Below are 20,789 nucleotides of genomic sequence, written 5' to 3'. Positions count from 1 at the left end.
GAACACGTGACTCTTCATGTCTTGGGAAAGTTAAAGAGAAGTGAGAAGAACAACTGCATGTGAACCTCTCTCACTCTCCATCCATCTATATTTGGTATAACAAAACAATGGCCCGTGACCAAACTCAAAAATTTCAACTCTCTTCACTTAAATCCAATACAAGTTACAGAAATCTAGCTGTCTTCTTACTTCTTAGTCTTTTGAACCATTTATGACCAATCCAATACTAATTCAAAGTTTCTTATAACAATAACACATTTAGTACAAGACATATATAATTGGTTTTGTTCTATTACTTGTCCTTTTTCTTACGCCACTATAGCATTGGAAAAGAAAGAAAGAGAGAGAACAAAGCTTCTTCATCAATGGAGAAGCAAGGATGTGAGATCGAAGCTTTAGATATTGATTACAACATCTTTGTAAGGAAGATTAATGTTAATCCCTTTGGAATCTTTAGGCGGAAACCGCGGCCGGAAGCTGACCAGCCGGTAAAGACAGAGGAAGAGTCATTGAAGCTAGAGGATGAAACCGGTAACAAAGTCAAGCATGTACTAAAAGGAGTGACTTGCAGAGCCAAACCATGGGAGATTCTTGCTATTGTTGGCCCAAGTGGTGCAGGGAAGTCGTCTTTGCTTGAAATTCTAGCTGCTAGACTCATCCCTCAAACCGGGTCGGTTTATGTCAACAAGAGACCGGTGGATAGAGCCAATTTCAAGAAAATCTCTGGTTATGTCACTCAGAAGGATACTCTGTTTCCTTTGCTTACGGTGGAGGAAACCCTTCTGTTCAGTGCTAAGCTGCGTTTAAAGCTCCCTGCAGATGAACTGAGATCACGGGTTAAGTCTTTGGTCCATGAGCTTGGGCTTGAAGCTGTTGCCACGGCTCGTGTTGGCGATGATAGTGTCAGAGGTATATCGGGTGGAGAGAGACGTCGTGTCTCCATAGGAGTTGAAGTTATTCACGACCCCAAAGTTCTGATCCTTGATGAACCAACCTCTGGGCTTGATAGTACTTCGGCTCTGCTGATCATAGACATGCTCAAACACATGGCTGAAACACGAGGCAGGACCATAATTCTGACTATCCACCAACCGGGATTTCGGATAGTCAAACAGTTCAATTCTGTTCTCTTGTTGGCCAATGGCTCGACCTTGAAGCAGGGGTCGGTGGATCAGCTTGGCGTTTACTTAAGGTCAAATGGTTTGCACCCTCCTCTCCATGAAAACATCGTTGAATTTGCCATTGAATCAATCGAATCCATCACAAAACAGCAACGGCTACAGGAAAGCAGAAGAGCAGCTCATGTCCTAACACCACAAACAACATTACAAGAGAAGAGATCAGAAGATAGTCAAGGGGAGAGCAAAAGTGGCAAATTCACACTACAACAGCTGTTTCAACAAACAAGGGTCGCTGATGTAGGAACGATGAACATAGCAACAGAGTTCACAAGAGATTTTGCAAATTCAAGATTAGAAGAAACTATGATACTCACACATAGGTTCTCCAAGAACATTTTCAGAACCAAGGAGCTTTTTGCGTGCAGGACGGTTCAGATGTTAGGTTCAGGAATTGTCCTAGGTCTGATTTTTCATAATCTCAAAGACGATTTAAAAGGTGCGCGAGAAAGAGTCGGCCTCTTTGCATTCATATTGACCTTTCTGCTAACTTCGACAATAGAGGCACTCCCTATATTTCTGCAAGAAAGAGAGATTCTGATGAAGGAGACCTCTAGTGGAAGCTACAGAGTGTCTTCATATGCCGTCGCTAATGGACTAGTTTACTTGCCATTTCTGCTCATCCTAGCTATTCTATTCTCAACCCCAGTGTACTGGCTGGTGGGACTGAACCCCAGTTTCATGGCGTTTCTACACTTTTCGCTCCTCATTTGGTTGATCCTCTACACAGCAAACTCGGTGGTTGTGTGCTTTAGTGCACTGGTTCCTAATTTCATAGTTGGAAACTCAGTGATTTCCGGTGTGATGGGTTCCTTCTTTCTGTTCTCCGGCTACTTCATATCGAACCATGAGATCCCTGGTTACTGGATTTTCATGCACTACATCTCCTTGTTCAAGTACCCGTTCGAAGGATTTCTGATTAACGAGTTCTCAAAATCAAACAAGTGTTTGGAGTATGGATTCGGAAAATGTTTGGTGACTGAGGAGGATCTACTCAAAGAAGAAAGGTACGGAGAGGAAAGTAGATGGAGAAATGTTGTGATCATGCTATGTTTTGTCTTGCTCTACAGGTTCATTTCCTATGTGATTCTGAGGTGTAGATGTTCCCAACGAAGTTTCAAAACCACTCTCGCTTAATAAATGTGGTAGCAATAATGTCCTTTCTGAAAAACATTGGGTTACAGGTTTGTTCATGTGTTTAATTATTTACTTCGTACAGCAACCGAAGATGTGAAAGAAAATGTTGTTTCTGCAAAATGAAATTTCCATTGATTCTATAATCTCTCATATACTACCAGTTTCTAATTCCTTAAGTTTTCAAGAAAAGATAGAATAGATTTTGAACAGCAAAAAACAATTCCAGCAAAGTTACTTACATTACATGGCGTTGTCCCAAAGAAGATTAGATGAATAATCCATTTCCTCGGACGAGAGTGATCCTATTTCAGTATGATCTTGTTCCGGTCTCATCTCGGCTATTAAAATATCAAGAAGCGAGTGTATCTGCTTTTTTCGAGGATGGCTTTTATCTTTAACCATGAAAACATGATCATGTCCTTGTATCTTTATCCAACTACACCCTGGCTGCTTTGTGACTCCCTCTTTCCTCATCGACTTTCGTACATTCATCACATCCTCCCATTTTCCGAGCTCAGCGTACATGTTAGAAAGAAGAACATATGGTCCTGAATTTGACGGCTCTACTTCTAAAAGCTTCTCTGCAACGTATTTACCTAACGTAATGTTCCTATGTACTTTACAAGCAGCAAGCAAAGAACCCCATATAACAGAATCTGGTTGCATAGGCATCTCCTCAATCATGCTCTTTGCTTCTTCGAGAAATCCAGCTCGACCAAGCAAATCGACCATGCAAGTATAGTGATCCCTAAGCGGAGCCACACCAAAATCTCTGGTCATAGAAGAAAAGTAGTGCCGCCCTTCTTCAACAAATCCAGCATGCCCGCATGCAGAAAGAACACCAATCATGGTAATGTGATCTGGTTTTTCTCCAGACTCAAGCATTTCTCTGAACAACTCAAGAGCCTCATTTCCATAACCATTTTGTGCAAATCCAATAATCATCGCGTTCCAGGAAACACAATCTCTTTCCATCATCTTCCTGAATACAAGATAACCCTCTTCTACACAACCACATTTCACATACATATCTATCAAGGAATTGCCAACAAATATATCATCTTCTTCACCAGATTGAAACTTAAAGCCATGCTTCAAGACATGCACGTGAGCCTGCATACCGAGATGTAACTCTGCAAGATCTGCACATGCCTTGAGGATATTAGCAAAGGAATAGTGAGTTGGGCATACTGATTCCCTCTTCAAGAGACAAAAGAGACTAAGTGCTTCTTCGTTTTCTCCGTTCTGCGTATAGCCAGCAATAAGCGCATTCCATGAAACAACATTCCTCTCCGCCATTTTGGTAAACATGAGTCTAGCCGCCTTAGTGCTTGCAGCCATTGCGTACCCACTGATCATGGAGGTTTCTGCAATAACATTTCTGATAGGCATGCTATCAAATATAAACCTAGCTTCTTTTATCCTGCTGCACTTTGCATACATATCCACAAACGCATTGCTTAGAATTATATCATTCCTCAACTTATCGTTTTTAACAACACGGCCATGAACTTCCTGACCAACCTTAATCGCCGACAAGCTTGCACAGGCACTAATCACACTAGCTAAAGTAACCTCATCTGGCTCAACCCTAGATTCTAACATCATTTGAAAAACATCGAGAGCTTCCACCGCAGGACCATTTTGTTCAAAACATGTAATCAAACTATTCCAAGAAACAACATTTCTATCACCCATCTCATCAAAAACCCTCTGAGCATCATTTACATTACCGCATTTGGAATACATGTCAACAAGAGCAGAACCTATATACACATCTGACAAAAAAGGCGATTTCGCAATCAAAGAATGTACTTGTACACCCTTATTCATATCATTCAAACCAGAACAAGCACTAAGAACACTAGCAAAACTATATTCATTAAGCACAAACCCTTCCTTATGCATCATAGCAAAATAACACAAAGCCTCTTCACACCTATCATGTTGCGCAAAACCCGAAACCATAGAATTCCAAGTACATTGATCACGTTCAGGCATTGACCTGAATAAAGAATCAGCTTCATCTAAAAATCCTAACTTTGTCAAACCCGTCACAACAGAGTTCCAAGTGTAGATATTTCGTTGAGGCATTTTGTCGAACACTTGGCGACCATCCTCGAGTGACCCACATTTCGAATAAGCGTCGATGAGCCGATTCTGTATAAATATTTCATTGGAGAAACCTGATTTGATGACAGAAGCATGGACATAACGGACGTAGATTGCTGATAACTTGGATTTGATGCATGAATCAAGAAGCTTTGCGAATGGTGAAGAATCGGTGAAAGAAGAGAGATCAGCAGCGAGTTTGAGAAATGATTTTGTTGCCATTCCATTATCGTCGTTTGCAGAAGAACATTGAACATGAGTCTAGTTTTCTCGAGCAATCAAAGCTACGCATCTTTGTGTGTAGACAGACAGACAGAAGTAAAGGCAGTTTTCTTTTTTTTCCTTACATCAGGCTGGTTTTCTTATAAGCAGTAAAATGCTCAACCGTACTGAACCGGGAATAACCGAAACTAAACCGAAGATATTAATTAAAGGGTTTTCTGCAAAATAACCCAACAAGTCGATCTCATTTGCAAGTTTACCCTCCAAGTCCGAATTATGCAAGTCAACCCCACCATCTCTAAAGTCACCCGCAATACAACCCTCCCGTATATTGATGGTGTGGCACTCGATAACTCCGTTGAAAAACATAAGGATTTTGTGCAAAAAAAACTTCAATATAATTTTTTTTGCAAAATAAACCTTCATGTCAAATAAATACAAACCACAATCTGAAAAATCTCCTGCAACATAGCCCTTCCGTGTATCGATGACGTGACAGTCAATAACTTATTTAGAGCATGAGTCATTTATTTAAGGTGCAATGTGCAATGGGTAAACACTAAAACTTAAATAAATGATAACCGTAATTTTAAACAAAAAAACAAAATTAAATTTTTGAATCGATAACTGTAACTAACCAAATTTTTATCAGATTCGCTCTGGTTCTTTTTTTCTTTCAAAATAACTAAAATTAACCTAATTTAACCGAAATTAACAAAAAAATACAAAGAAGAAAAATATTAGAAAGAAAATTAAAATTTTGTTTTATTTTGTAAAAGAGTATTTAATTTTGAAAAATATAACTAACAATATTTGAATATTTTGATCATTTAAAGTATTTGATTGTTTTTCTAAAAATAATTAATATTTTGAGTTTATAATTATAGTTATGGGTATTAATTTTGGATATTTTCTAAGTTTCTGGATATTTTGGTTAATCGTTTGGTTATGGTTTGGTTTTATTTTATTTAAAACTTAGATCAATAACTTAATTAAATTATATGCATTAAAGTAATATATTCGATAGACTTATAAAATCTCTAAATGAGTTATCGACTGTCACGTCATTGATACACGGAAGGGCTATGTTGCAGGAGATTTTTCAGATTGTGGTTTGACCTATATTTATTTGATATGGAGGTTTATCTTGCAAAAAAAAAATACATTGAGGATTTTTTTGCACAAAATTTTTATGTTTTCAAACGGAGTTATCGAGTGTCACATCATCGATATATGAGAGGGTTGTATTGCGGGTGACTTTAAAGATGGTGGGGTTGACTTGCATAATTCGGATTTGGAGGGTAAACTTGCAAACGAGATTGACTTGGAGGGTTATTTTGCAGAAAACCCTTAATTAAAACGAAATATTTGCGATTTTCACCCATAACAATCTTATTATAAAAATTAAATTATGGTTTTCAAGTAGTAAGACATATAATCGTCATAGATATCAAGTTTATTGATCACAAAAAAAAAAATTTTATTAATTTTAAAAATATAATTATAAGAAATTATAAATTTAAACAATTTTAAAAATATAAAAGATAATAACAAGAAAACTAAACTAATATCTTTAGCTGCATAGAATTGGAAGCAGGTACGCAGAAGCGAAAGCGTAAAAGCCAGTTTTTAAAAATATTTAGAAAGCAGATACGTGTTGTGTTGGAAGCGTATATATATATATATATATATACCATGTATATTATATATCTATATCCCAAGTATTTTATATATATATATATATTATAAAATACCAAACATAAAATCATTTAGAATAAATTAGATAATAATCAAGTTAGAATATATTAGTTAAAAACTAAATTTCAAATACTAAAGATTAGAAGTTAAAAGCATAGAAAATTCAAAAACTTCTTTAAGTTTTTATAAACTTAGGAGAGTATATAGTTTTTTCCGTCGAAAATATAATTATATTAATTTGAATTGTCAAGATACAATTGTTCACTAAGCCATAATAGCGGGTACATACAATCAGAAAAAGTAACAACTAGTTTGACATCCGCGTTTAGCTAATAGATGTAATGTCTTATTACCACTCCTCTTCGTGAAGCTAAACTTAATGTTTTGAAAATTTTCTGTCCAGTAGGCGATATCTTGATGAATTCCGGCGATAGATATATCATAGGTTTTTCCATTGGTCATATTGATCGGATATCGCAATCTCCTTCAAGAATTATAGATCAAAATCTTTTTATCCATACTTGTTGCAATGCCGATAAAAGGGTTTCAGCTTCAGCTTCCAAGGGTGATATTCTTGTAACAAGATATGATGCTCCCTAACTTAGTGACTGTAACGCCCGCGGGCATGATCATGGCCGGTCTAACCACGGCCATCCCGGGGGTGGGGTGGGGGGTGGGGGGGGTCATAGATGGAGAGAACCTGTCGCAATTCGGCTAAGGTCCCAGGGTTCCGGATCTTCGGCCGATTCGTATCCGGTCATCTCCCCACTAGATTCACCGCGTAGGCTTGCCAACCCTTGCGGTGAACCCGGTGTTGTGCGGTTCGGACAAAGCCTTATATCATTACGTAACATTCCCGATTTGTAAAACTGATTGTACTTATATATGTACTAGATATTATATGAATAAAACATCACCAAATCCATACATATATATTTATATTCGGATCCAAGTTTTCCAAAATACTTTAGTACAAAAACGGTTTTACAAAAGCAACATAAAACAATACCCTAGTTCGGCGGTCTTAACGTTCGTCTTCCCTCTACTGGTTGATTGCGACGGGTTACCTGTAAGACAAGTAGAATCATGAGTAATCTAGTATTACTCAGTGAGCCGGGACCATGTAACAAAGAACCTATTGCAACTCTAAGCCGATCTAATGCAATTCTAAAAACCTAGAGGGGTTAACAAACGAATGAAAAGTAAACATGCGACAAACAAATCAGAGAAACACGCAGTAAGCAAGCAAACATGCAAAGATAAACAAACAAGCAAAGAGACTCGACAATACTCTAGACGCGAACCTATGGGTCTTGAGCTCCATTCCTCCTCCCTAAATATTGGAAGTTGAGTTCTCCTATATGGATCTATCAACCCGATAACAACTCATTGAATCCACACATGAAACCAACAAGATCACGACTTATTGAACCCACCCAGTATACCAATAAGCCCAATGCATCGTCATGCACTCTTGGCTTAGGTTCCAAGACTAACCGGCGAGTGATTCCTTGGGACCAAAACTCACTGGCTTCCACACACACAGGCAGGAATCGGCAGTGCACTAAACTAGACTCACCTATGACACCCGGATCCCGCATCCAAGGTATCATACAACAAGAAAGCTCATCTCTCATGAACAGACTCAGCCTGATTGCTAAACCTTTGAACATGTTCTCGGTAATAGCTTCCTTACCTAGATCTTAGGGATTAAATGAACGAGTCCATGGGAGGGTTTTAGATGGTACTTATGTACAATTCCTCTTTCAATATGAACTTGATCTTTTATCATTTCAAAGAAGAGAGCCTTGGCTCTTTAATAATTGGTTTGTAGTTAATCAAAGATGGGAAATCTTTCTTGCCATAGATTTTCTTACTACCATAGAATTGTGGGTTCAGATTAGGGGAATACCAATGCCTTATGTCTGTGTGGAAACTGTTAGTGACATTGCTCATGATCTTGGTCATATTATCCATATAGACTTCCATGAGGCCACTACTAATCAAATTGCCTATATCCGAGTAAGAGTTAGATTTGGAATAAATGATCGCCTAAGGTTCTTTCAAAGGATTAGGTTTGACTCTGGGAAACTGCTATACTTCGTTTTCAGTATGAAAAGTTAAGAAGAATATGCAGTCACTGTCTTCGTTTTACGCATCAAAGGAATCCTTCTCCCTACTCATTACCATTACTTGCACCAAGACATGAAGACAGAGTTCAGATCTCTGCTGAGAGGGTAAGAAGGATATTACATGATGAATTGTGTAGGTCGGATATGAACTCTCAATCCCAATTATCAGATGATTCGTTTCCGGCACCTTTAACACCACCTCTTACAGTTCCTACTCCGCCTCTGAATCTTGCAGAACTTGCAGCTACAAGACTTGAGCTATTTCCACCAACAACAGTAACAAGTTCTCAGAAGTTGATGGTTCATCGTCCTCAGGTTGGAATTCAAGCACAACAAAGAAGGCCAAATTCTCAAGTTTCTCCATTAACGGAAGAGGAGGACACTTCAAGGTTCTCAAGAATAGTGGAGACTGGAGAATCCTCAAGAAGAGTTGAAATGGGAGAATCTTCAAGGCAAGCTGAAGAAGAGGCATCCAAGAGAAAGACTACACAAGATGGTCAGAAAGAGTCTGATAAAAGAAGCCAAAAACAGAAAGTCTCGGAGCTGAAGGAAGGAGGGATTCTGAAACCTCCAAAGAAACGGTAACCCACTCTACTAATTTCTGTCATCACTTTTTGGCGAGGTTCAGCCAGCTCAGTGAAGGAAGTTAAGGGGTTTGAATAATTGGTATGCTCATGCAATTCTTTTTGGTAATTGCATACCTGAAATTTAGTTGCAGTTGTTTTTTTGACGAAGTCTCAAGCAGGAAAGGAGATGGTTTCAGGAGCTGCACTCTTTAGGGTTATGTTGAATGGAGTCTTCAACCTGTTTAGAAGCTCCATTTTTAATACCTTTATGCTTTAAACTGTTAGCTCTGTTTCTATGGATGTTTCCACAGTTGTAACTTTTGCAACTCAGTTTGTTATAAAAGTACCACTTTTTGTGAAAAAAAAAAAAAAAAATTGTAGTTTGTCACTAAAAAGTCATTAATATACGACTTTTGTTATGGTCACAATTTAGTCCCTAGTATACAACTATTAAAATCTGTTGCTAAACCGTCGCTGATATAGGATCACATAAATTAGTCACAAAGGGGTCACAAATAACCATCGTTCTTGTGACCATTTTATTTTGCGAACGTTTTTTAGCGACCAATTGAGATAGTTCCAAAGTTGTCGTAAATAGCGATTTGGGACCATTTTAGGACTTTTTTGGGGGTCTAAAAAAGGATGTTTTCTTGTAGTATCGGTTTGGCTATATAAGGAGGAGCTAGGAAGTTTTGGAAAGGAGGAGAGCTGAGGCATAGAGATACATTATTGAGAGCTTTCTAAGGGTGTGTGTGACATAGTTTTACGACATAGTTTCGCGGTTTTGTGCGACGAGTTTCACGGGTTTGGTGCTTATGTGATGAAGCTTGTTTGGTGATGTGTGAAGGTTGTTCCAGAGACTTGGAGAATTGAAGTCTAGGCTCAGGGAGAGTTTAGCTCAGGGTTAGGTTATCATGATTAAATCTAGACTCAGGGGAGTTTAGTTAAGGGTAGAGATTCTCCTTAAGGTTTCACGTTAATAGAAAGGAGCGGTAATTTAAGATAGGTGTGCTTGTTTTACGCGTTTGCGAATTGGTTGTAATTTGCTTTCTTGTTCTACTGAAATCAAATCTGGACTTGGGCCCGGAGAATAGGAAAAACTGAATATCGTTAACAAAGTTCTTTTCTCTTTACTTTCTGCACTTAATTATTGTCTCATCCGCACTTACAATGTGTTCTATCTATCTATTCGTTTATGTTCTGTAGGTGGTAGTATGCGAGTCAAATCTAGCTGTGGTAGTATCGAGTTACAAAACTTTTTCGTATGTACCATTTTTTCAAGAATCTAGTTATTTTTTGTTTGCATCTTTCTTCAGTATTCTTCGTAATCAATGATATATATCCTCCACCATTGTACATAATGGCTGACTTGTCACGGTAATTGCAAAGAGGACAAAGTGTTTCTTATTTTTACCAGTTTAGAAAATTGGTTTTGTTACATTTCGTCTTCTCTGCTATTTTGATAAACGATATGTCGACTCATCTATTACCGGCGGTGACTCCAGGTAAGCTCATGAACCTTGCGTCATCTTCTTTGTCTTTGAACTTCTCTGTCCATGAGTATAAATATTCAATTTTATGTGCTGTCTTGTATTGCATTTTGCTCAACATCTCAATCATTATTGCTCAATAGATTCGTCTGGTCTATGTAGAATTCGTTTCCCTTCCAAGTCTGCCTCGTCTTAACTGACAATCATTGCAAGTACTGCGAAAAAGAGTCCATGAGCGAAACTACTGAAGAGTACAATGTTTAATTGTTCTGCATTTGGGCAACTACAAAGAGTTGATGCTGTTGATCACTTGGCTGGATGATGCATTCACGTTGTCAAGAACATGGAAGCTGAAACAAATGGGTTGGTGTAATGCAGGTAGTCATTCTTGACAACTCTGTCCTGAAAGGTTTACCTCAAATTACTTGTTTACCGCTAGGTCTCTTAAAAGTATATATTAATTGTTTTGATGGACCATTAGGTTTATGTTTAAGTGTCTTAAAAGCAAAGTTTTTGATGTTATATGATGTTCTGACAGGAACTAATTACGAGGATCAACTCCACATCACAAAAGTTACTTCTTGGAGGGGTAAAGAAGCTTTCAGATTCTTCTTTGGGAATAATACAAACGAAGCAAGAGAGAAATGATGTGGATTCCACCAAGGATCTTGACATCAGATGGAGAATGATCAGCGGCAAAGTTACTTCACCTAAAAGCTGAATGTTACAGTCTCAGGCATTGGCTATTTTCCTTGTAAGTGCCTATGCATTTCGAAATTAAGAGTTATAACTCTATGTGATAACCATTATTTGTACCGATTTGATAATTAGTATTGTTAAACAAAGGAAAAATTGGCTTAGCTCATGGCTGATTCTCTTTCCATTTTATCTTGGCCGAAAAATTATGGGGCTGGATAACTAGCAAAATGCTGTTCAAAATACACAATAGGCCAAGGAAGGTTGCATAGGTCTACATTATCCTAAAGTAACATCGTGGCATTCGACTCAGTAAAAAAAACGGATCGACTAACAATGTCCAAATCAATGTTGATTTTCGCTAATGATGATAGTATCAACTATCCGTAGATCTCAAAAGTCCAAATAATGATTCAATTAACGTTAGATTTTAACATAATTACAATTACATTTTACATATGTGATTAAAATGCACTAAAAAACTACAAAGAAAAAGGCTTGTAACGTCTTTTATTTTTCTTCAAAAATAAAAAACATCCTTTATTTTCTACTTAAAATGACTTGAATTTCCCGCGTATTCATGCTTGTAGTGAAAAAGGTTCAGTTTGGTTTTTATATCAAACCATTTTGATTTGGTTTTCTACAATCAATTTTGGTTATAATTTTGAATACACAGTTTACACTCCAACTCAGAGCCGGCCATGAGACAAAACAGGCCAAGCATGGGTTTGCGGCCTTTACATATATCATATAGTTTTTCGGCCGCAAATTTGTCAAAAACTCTTGTTAGTCTAGTGGTTATTGGTCAGATTGGGAACAAACAGGGCAACAGTTCGAATTTCTTTTTTACAAATCTCTTTTTTATTTTTTAAACACACTATTAAAATATTATATTGTTTTTTGGGCTTGTGGTTTTCATTTTGTTAGGGACGGCTCTCCTGTTCAACTTCCACAATTCTTGACTCTTCAATAAATTTTCATTTTTCTACACTCTTACATCAATTTCTTAGCCATTATTCAATTCTTTTTTGGATCATTATATATTTATTAACAATAATGATTCTTAGCTTATAAGATACATCATTATTCATGGGAGAATCGTTTTGGTAATACATGATATCAATCAAATAATCTTAATTAATCAACCAAACACACTTGTATAACTACAATCACCATGTATATAGATTATTAAAATTCAAATTGGTGAAGAAACCTTAACTATTTATAAAACTCGCATTAACAAATTTAATTTTTGTATTGTGTGTTAATAATTTATGATAGTTTCTCAAAAATGGATCAATTTTTTATTTTTTGAAAACAATTACTCACCAACGTAAAAACAAAATGTGTGCTATTTTGTTTCTTAGATAATTAAAATAGATACCAAAATAAGATGAGTAGTGTTGAAAGCATCATGTGCAAAAAGCTATGCAAGACACCAACTCATGAGGACGTTTAAGAGTCTCAAAATTCTTAAATGCCTACACTACAAAACCATCTATTATTGAAAATACTCAAATAAAAATGTTTAATATGAAGCTAAAAAGTAAAAACTTAAAATTAAGGAAATATTCTTCCTTTAAAAATATCAAATGAATTTGGTATAAGATCTTTGTCAAAGAAATAATAGTTTGTAGTGTACTGATCATAGCATAAAGAAGTTTAGAATGAGAGAGTACGAGTAGCTATACTAGAGCCTTTGCCATTTTCTTCACAACATTAAAACTTGAAGAAACCTTAACTATTTATAAACTTGCATAAAAAATATGAAATTCTGGTGATTTTGTTTTTCTTCTAGTTTTTGTATAGTTTGATAATAATATAGGTTTTTATGAGAGTTCTTAAACAAAGTTTATTGAAAAGCAAAATCCTTAAAAACTAATGTGTGCTTTTATAATTTTTTATTAGATTATAACAAAAATAAAAACATAAGTTGAGTGTTAAAAGCATCATGATTACTGTACATGAAGACACCAACTCTCATAATATATAGACCTGTAAAATTCTAATAGTTCTTAATTGTACAAACTACAAAACCATTTACTGTATACTACTAATTAACTAAAATAGCATTATTTCATAAGTGATGACAGTATGAGTCGATGTCAAAAAGTCCAAATAATGATTCAGTGAATGTTATATATTTCAAATGTAATAACATTTATATTTTATATATGAGATTTAAAATGCATTTATAAAAAAAACTACAAAGAAAAAGTTTTCTAACGTCTTTTATGATTTCTTGTTAACAACGGTTCAAACCGGCGGTGTTATGATTTCCCGCGTATATCTCTGCTTGTACCTTGACACCTTGTAGACTTGTAGTAAAAAATGTTCGGTTTGGTTTATACTAAACAATTACTCACCAACGTAAACACAAAATATATGCTATTTTGTTTTCTTAGATAATAAAAATAGATATCAAAATAAGATTAGTAGTGTTAAAAGCATCATGTACAAAAAGCTATGCAAGACACCAACTCATAAGGACGTTTAAGGGTCTCAAAAATTTTAAATGCCTAAACTACAAAACTATCTATTATTGAAAATACTGAACTTAAAAGGTTTCATATGAAGTTAAAAAGTAAAAACTTAAAAGTAATGAAATCTTTTTCTTTATGACAGCTAAGAATATCAAATGAATTTGGTATAAGGTCTTTGTCAAAGAAATAATAGTTTGTAATATAGTGATCATAGCATAACTAAATTTAGGATGAGAGAGTAAGAGTAACTATACTAGAGCATCTGCCTTTTTCTTCACAACATTAAAATTTGAAGAAACCTTAACTTATTGACTAAGTAGTGACGAAAAAGTAGTTATCGCTAATGCCTAATTGGGAAGATGAATGGAGGTTGATTGCAGTTGTAAGTAGCCCTATTAACTTCTCTCCTTCTTGTCCCTTTAAGATGAAAACTCCCTAATCCAAGCAAGTATAAGTAATTTTTAAGCAAATGTTAAGCATTTTTTGAGCAAATGTTAAGCATTTTCTGCTTTTTTCAAGAGAAGTTATGAACATTTACATCATGTGGAGTGGCATAGTCATGTTCCACCATAGAGTCAATTGACATAATTAGATTTTTTTAAGTTTTGTATAGTTTGGTAATAATGTAGGTTTTTAAATGAGATTTTCTCGAACAAAGTTTATTAAAAAGCAAATACTTAAAAACACAATGTGTGCTTTTATTTAAATATTTTATTAGATTATAACAAAAATAAAAACTTAAGATGAGTATTAAAAGCATCTTGATTAGTGTACAAGACACCAACTCTCATAATAAATACATGTAAAAGTCATCAATTGATCGAACGAGATTCGTTTTCGTGAATTGCAAGATTATAGGAAGCATAGAAACCTTATGCAAGTGTTGTCTTCTCCAAGACATATATGTCTAGAGTTATTTATCTTGATGGGTGGAATGACATGGGAGATCACAAAACACAAAGGTTAGTAAACATTGATCACAATGAACAGATTAATCGGAGTGTGTATTACTGACTTAATTGAGTTGATTTTTTAGGACTGTGTATTACGGAGAGCATCGGTGCTATGTATCATTAGCCAATCACCAAAGTGGAAGCAGCTCCTTTCACCAACATCTCTTTTATCGATAGAGAGCAGTGGTTTTAGAAAATAGTCTGAGCCGGAAATTTTTTATTTATGAAAATGGTCTATGTAAGACTAACATTTTTAAATTAAACCCACATTTACTTTATTTCCACCTATCCTCGGCTTCGCGGAGTTTACCATATAGCCATCTTTCATTATTCCAAGAGCCCAACACCTAAATATCAAAAGTATCATAACAGATTTAGGCCACAATGTGGATGCTAACTAGATGAAAAACAATTTGGACTCAACCAGCATAAAGAACAAATACGTCAAAAGTTTTTTTTTTGCATATATTAAATATGTTTTAAGTAAATGTTGAGAACCTTTTGTGGAAATTTCTTAGACTATGAATGAATACTTACACCATATGATATATGTGTAATATACATACATATTTTTTTCTTTTTTTTGTCAAACACATATATATTCATTTATATGTTTATATATCAAATATGTATACAACTATAGTTATAATTGATAATGCAACATAACTTACTAATATAATTAATTCATAAATATAAGAATAAATGTCGTTCATAAGAAATGAAAGAAATTGTTGTTTGAAATACTAAAAGCATTTGTATAAAAACAAATCATTCGTACTTTTTGGATTGTAATTAATATATTATTAGGAATTCTGCAGTTCTAGAAATTCGTAATCTACAAACAATTCCAATTGACGACCACCTTTTTTTAAAAATGTGTTCTTGAATTCATTCTAGACATGAGCAAACACATATTAAAAAAAGAATATATGGTCTATGGTTTTATTTTACTAGAACTCTTTTTTATTTTATTTTTGTTTTTAACAGATCAGATTTAGATGGAAAAGATCTATATTCCTATTTTAAACATAATATTATTAAACTAACAGCGCTACTAAAACTCTAAATCTCTTATATTAGTAGAAAATCACAATCATGTTTTTTAGTCTCGTCTTTATATTTGTAGAAAATCACAATCATGTTTTCACAAGAAAAAAATCACAATTATGTTCATGTGGATGGAAGATATTGCTTATGTGCTTTCTATTTCTTTCTTTCTAATGACGTAATCTATTACAAAATTTAATTCACTTTAATTTATTAACATTATAAAAATAGTAATTTCATTTATGATGATTTAAGAAAACTGGTTTCAAGAAAATTCTTCCATTTAGGTTCGTGAGAGGAAACGTATTGAAGAAAAGTGACAAAATCGATGACAATATATTGTTGTGGATAAATAGGGAATTGGACATGTTTAGGCACTTCTACAAACTTTTATTCCTTTTGAGGCACTTCTCACGTACAAGGCACTTTTCCTTGTTTTTGAAAAATAAATGGACAATTATATCCCCACTCATCTAAACCAAAAATTTACTTACCCGGTTAGAAATGTTTGTTTTGATTTGGTTCCCTTCTAATAAATCCACAGTTGATATTTACAGAAAAGGAAGTTACCTTCGCCGAGTGAAATTATCTCAATGTCGATGGTTGTTAATTCTCACTGTGATAATTGATTGTAACACTGATAGCTAAAGGCTATATCGAAAATCAAATCTGACGGAGCCGCGCAGGACCCGACGGCGGAGATGGATTTAAGATGCGATGAAACGATTCTTCTCCACATAATGGTCTCGATTCTTCGGGGAAAATTAGGAAAATTAGCATCAAGAGAAGAAATCGCAGATAAATCTTGAAAATGAGATTACTTACAGGAAAATTAGATCCGGACACGCGGTGAAGATTACTGAGAGATTAGAGCTCTCAGAGGAGATTCTCCGATCTACGATAGCAGAGAGTGATAAAGAGTGTGATAGAGAGAAAGAGAGATTTGTTGGAGAGGCCTATTTGCGTCGATTAGGAATCTCTCCCTGAATTAGTATCGGCCTGCAATAGCCATTTTTTACAGACTTTGAAAATCTTAATATGATGGAAGTTGTAGTTATCTGAAAGGTTTAGAATAACTAGAGTGGAGGGTACCAACAGCGATACTGATATCCACGTAGTCTCTGTAAATGATATCATCTCCATCGATAACTGCATTTACTACAGGTTGGTGCTGGAGGTTTGACTTGAGCACCATTAAACAAGAAACTCGTATGGAAAAAATTTAAGAAATTGTTTCGGCAAAAAAACTAGTATCCAACATATCAAGTCCAATAAAAGATAAACTGCAAAAGGCTGCCTACGTACCCTTAGAAAGGGATCAAGCCACACGTAGTTCATATCGCGATAAACGAGCTAGGCCATTACTGGAGGAAGGTCGTATGTCGAGTTAGGCAGTTTTAGGGATGATCCGGCGGATAAGTGACGAGTTGAATGGCTTCTCGAGACGTGCGAGTAGGTTAGTTACTTTGGGCGGGCAAGTCGGCGAGACACTTCGGACGGACGAGTAAACGAGCTACTCAAGATGGATGGGCAAACGAGGTACTTCGGACGGGTGAGCTGACGAGCTGCTTGAGACGGGCGAGCTGATAAGCTACTTGAGACGGGCCGGCTGGCGAGATACTTCGGACGGGTGAGCTGACGAGCTGCTTGAGACGGGCGAGCTTATAAGCTACTTGAGACGGGCCGGCTGGCGAGATACTTCGGATGGGTGAGCTGACGAGCTGCTTGAGACGGGCGATCTGATGAGCTACTTGAGACGGACCGGCTGACGAGATGCTTCAGACGGGTGAGCTGACGAGCTGGTTGAGACGGGAGAGCTGACGAGCTTCTCTTTGTCTCTAAGTGTGCATATGTTTTTTTTTTTTGATCATATTGTAAACAATATAGTTTAAAACCTGATGGTGGGAATATTCCCGCTATACAACAGTATCTCAATATTTCCGGTAGAAGGAATTTTAGATTTGTCTTTCATGGTAAAAGAGAAAGATAATTGATAATGTATCCATAAGAATCCATCCACAATATAAATGTATTAATTCGTTTGTCTGATTGGATAATTCATTATCACTGGATGACATTTATATTAAGTTTTAACGTATTTGTAAACATAATTAGCTAGAATGATTTACCAAATAAACAATAGTTCAAAATACACAAAATTATTTATTTTTCTTCGCATTGTTAACTGATATCAAATGTTAGATGCACTTGAAAAAATGTTGTTATGGATGGAACAAACAAATAATATGATACAAACCACTAAAACATTCAACAGCAATATAGAGATAAGATTATCGATATGGTTAATGTATCCATATCAAACGCTTTTCATGTTGAAAGATAAAGATAATTGTTAATGTATCCATATGAATCCATCCACAACATAACTGTATTAATTCGTTTGTCTGATTGGATAATTCACTATGACTGGATGACATTTATATTAAGATTTACAAATAAACATCAATCCAAAGTACATTATCCATGTTTCTTTGACCATTTATCCACATGTATATAGACATGTTGATACAATTTTATCGAGCTATAAACATATTCGCAGCAAATCAAAGACATATTTGTCCATTAATGATTGTCCAAGCAGTCCAGTCCATGATCATCTAAAGACTCACATGATAGTTTCATACTAATACATAAGTTTATACATGAACAATAAACGTCAATCCAAAGTATATTATCCATGTTTCTTTGACCATTTATCCACATGTGTATAGACAGTCAGTTACGTAGACCTCAGTCAGTTAAGGAACTTCTCCAAATCTGCCAACATCTCTACATATTTTAATGTAGACGTAATAGGTTGGTTTGAGGATACGAGGACACCGTCAACAATGAGGAGATAAGCAAGCCGAAGTCTGTGGTAAGAAGATAAGGTCTTGTGATTAACATTTTTGAAATATCACCTAACGTAGCATTCATGTCTTCACCTATTAGCTCTTCACAATGTTGGATATTATAAATAAAATTAGCACACGGTTGAATAATTAGAGCAAATAAAATGATTGGAGAAGATTAATACCTTGCATTTGAGGACCGAGTAGAAGTTACTAGCACACGCCGGAGACGACGAATCGATTGAGAGACAAGAAAATGAAGACCATGACGGGAGAACAAGTGTTGACGACGACGACGGGAGAGGACGAATTAATGTCGGCCGATTGAAAGCTTTGTTGACGATAACGACGGGAGAGGGACGAGGAAATGACTTTGCCGGTAGAAAACTCGTTGGGATGATCGCCGGAGTCGAGATGATGTTATCGTCGTTGTGATGATTTTAACTGCCCAGATAAATGAAACTGTAAAATCGTCGTGAAGGATTGGGTGAGAAAAAGAGGTTTCTCACAAATTGGTTTTAGTTTAGAGATTGAGATTAAAAAATTAAACCGAAAACCGGCTAAATTTGTTAGGTTTTGTTAAACTAACGATTTCAGGGTAAAGGGGTAATTCTACTGAGTTAAAGTGACTAATGCTTTTAAAGTGCCTATTTGTGGCCAAAGTTTCAAAATAGTGCCTTTACGTGTAATATTCTCGGATAAATAACCACCATATATATTTACCAGGCTAGAGTTTAGGAAATTACTATAATACAATAAATCAAAGCATTATGGAGACATGATAATTTATAGTTGTCTACATACTAAATAAACATACTACGGAAAATAATAAATTGAAAACACTATTTGATGACAATATGTTACATGATTGCTATTTTCTTACACTTTTCTTTATTATCTGGCAAATAACAAAGAAAAAAAAAAAAAAAAAAAAAAAGGAGCGAGTCGCATGGAGTTCCAAATTTGGTTGGCAAGGTATCCATAAATAGAAAAGTTGCCTAGTTTCATGCACTAAGCTTAACCATAAAATCAGATTGATCACATGTGGTTAACATCAATCACAAAAAAAAACAAAGAGATAGAGATATGACTGAGGAGAGCCCAGAAGAAGATCATGGGTCTCCTGGAGTAGCTGAAACAAATCCAGGAAGCCCTTCTTCAAAGACCAACAACAACAACAACAACAACAAAGAACAAGACCGGTTTCTTCCCATTGCGAATGTCGGAAGGATCATGAAAAAAGTTCTTCCCGGTAACGGTAAGATCTCAAAAGACGCTAAAGAAACCGTTCAAGAATGTGTCTCGGAGTTCATTAGTTTCGTCACTGGTGAAGCTTCTGACAAGTGTCAAAGAGAAAAGAGGAAGACCATCAATGGAGATGATATCATTTGGGCTATCACAACTCTCGGTTTCGAAGACTACGTGGCTCCATTAAAGGTCTACCTCTGCAAATATAGAGACACCGAAGGAGAGAAAGTTAACAGCCCAAAACAACAACAACAAAGACAACAACAACAGCAGATTCAACAACAGAATCATCATAATTATCAGTTTCAAGAACAAGACCAAAACAATAACAACATGTCATGTACTAGTTACATCTCTCATCATCATCCTTCTCCATTCCTACCAGTGGATCATCAACCTTTTCCCAATATTGCTTTCTCTCCTAAATCATTGCAGAAACAGTTCCCGCAGCAGCATGATAATAACATTGATTCAATTCACTGGTGAGAGAGACATTTGCTTTTTTTCTTCTTTCTTTTCACATATTATATGCTTTTCTTTACCTTTTGTGAGTACATCTTGATGCTTATATATATTTGTTGCTATATAGACACTAGACACGTACATTTTGATATTTTCAGTATACCCATGGTTTTGTGTAACAGAAATTCGTCTTCATATATTTTCCGGATTAGTTCGTCTCGAGCAAATATAGCAATCTCTCATGATTTACAACAGTAGAAACTAATTCCATGCTGCTAATTGGATTAGAATACTTACCACCTACGGTTTGAGAGTTAGTGGTCTAGCTTATAAGGTTTCCAGTAGAGAATAGCTTAATTGGAAGAGAATGGTGTATTGTTTCTCATTCATTTACTCATGTTATGATTGATAAAGATGATTGCTTGAATTAAAGAACTTCAAATTGTTCCTCACTCACTACTCTTAGTATCTTGACCTGAAACTATAAGTTATAAAAGTAAATGCATTTCTAAT

General features: G+C 35.6%; 3 protein-coding genes, 5 long non-coding RNA genes and 2 pseudogenes across 10 annotated transcripts; 5 read left to right on the top strand and 5 right to left on the bottom strand.

Moving 5' to 3' along the window:
* Nucleotides 1-146: 146 nt before the first annotated feature.
* ABCG5 (ABC-2 type transporter family protein) lies at nt 147-2,454 on the top strand. The gene has a single exon (NM_126940.3). The coding sequence runs from the start codon at nt 366-368 to the stop codon at nt 2,313-2,315; it is 1,950 nt and encodes a 649-aa protein (NP_178984.1). The 5' UTR covers nt 147-365; the 3' UTR covers nt 2,316-2,454.
* A 65-nt stretch (nt 2,455-2,519) lies between these two features.
* SLO2 (Pentatricopeptide repeat (PPR) superfamily protein) lies at nt 2,520-4,746 on the bottom strand. The gene has a single exon (NM_126939.2). The coding sequence runs from the start codon at nt 4,647-4,649 to the stop codon at nt 2,556-2,558; it is 2,094 nt and encodes a 697-aa protein (NP_178983.1). The 5' UTR covers nt 4,650-4,746; the 3' UTR covers nt 2,520-2,555.
* Nucleotides 4,747-7,748: 3,002 nt separating this feature from the next.
* Nucleotides 7,749-9,064, top strand: AT2G13590 (annotated as a pseudogene). The gene has a single exon.
* Nucleotides 9,065-9,531: 467 nt separating this feature from the next.
* On the bottom strand, nt 9,532-9,944 carry AT2G06035. The gene has a single exon (NR_140121.1). It is a non-coding gene; the product is annotated as an other RNA (long non-coding RNA).
* AT2G05975 lies at nt 9,738-9,944 on the top strand. The gene has a single exon (NR_140120.1). It is a non-coding gene; the product is annotated as an other RNA (long non-coding RNA).
* A 1,170-nt stretch (nt 9,945-11,114) lies between these two features.
* On the bottom strand, nt 11,115-11,347 carry AT2G05965. Its single transcript, NR_140119.1, has one exon. It is a non-coding gene; the product is annotated as an other RNA (long non-coding RNA).
* Nucleotides 11,222-11,452, top strand: AT2G05945. Its single transcript, NR_140118.1, has one exon. It is a non-coding gene; the product is annotated as an other RNA (long non-coding RNA).
* Nucleotides 11,453-14,631: 3,179 nt separating this feature from the next.
* AT2G05925 lies at nt 14,632-15,014 on the bottom strand. Its single transcript, NR_140117.1, has one exon. It is a non-coding gene; the product is annotated as an other RNA (long non-coding RNA).
* Nucleotides 15,015-16,378: 1,364 nt separating this feature from the next.
* On the bottom strand, nt 16,379-17,686 carry AT2G13580 (annotated as a pseudogene). Its single transcript has one exon.
* Nucleotides 17,687-19,623: 1,937 nt separating this feature from the next.
* NF-YB7 (nuclear factor Y, subunit B7) lies at nt 19,624-20,751 on the top strand. Its single transcript, NM_126937.2, has one exon. The coding sequence runs from the start codon at nt 19,653-19,655 to the stop codon at nt 20,298-20,300; it is 648 nt and encodes a 215-aa protein (NP_178981.1). The 5' UTR covers nt 19,624-19,652; the 3' UTR covers nt 20,301-20,751.
* The last annotated feature ends 38 nt before the right edge of the window (nt 20,752-20,789 follow it).

This window comes from Arabidopsis thaliana, chromosome 2 (assembly GCF_000001735.4).
Source record: "Arabidopsis thaliana chromosome 2, partial sequence".
NCBI lineage: Eukaryota > Viridiplantae > Streptophyta > Magnoliopsida > Brassicales > Brassicaceae > Arabidopsis > Arabidopsis thaliana.
Note: the sequence above shows the minus strand (reverse complement) of the source record. Positions and strands in the feature narration are given on the sequence as shown.

Excerpts from the sequence above, each read along its gene's own strand:
- ABCG5 (NM_126940.3), top strand. The coding sequence starts at position 366 with ATGGAGAAGCAAGGATGTGAGATCGAAGCTTTAGATATTGATTACAAC.
- SLO2 (NM_126939.2), bottom strand. The coding sequence starts at position 4,649 with ATGGCAACAAAATCATTTCTCAAACTCGCTGCTGATCTCTCTTCTTTC.
- NF-YB7 (NM_126937.2), top strand. The coding sequence starts at position 19,653 with ATGACTGAGGAGAGCCCAGAAGAAGATCATGGGTCTCCTGGAGTAGCT.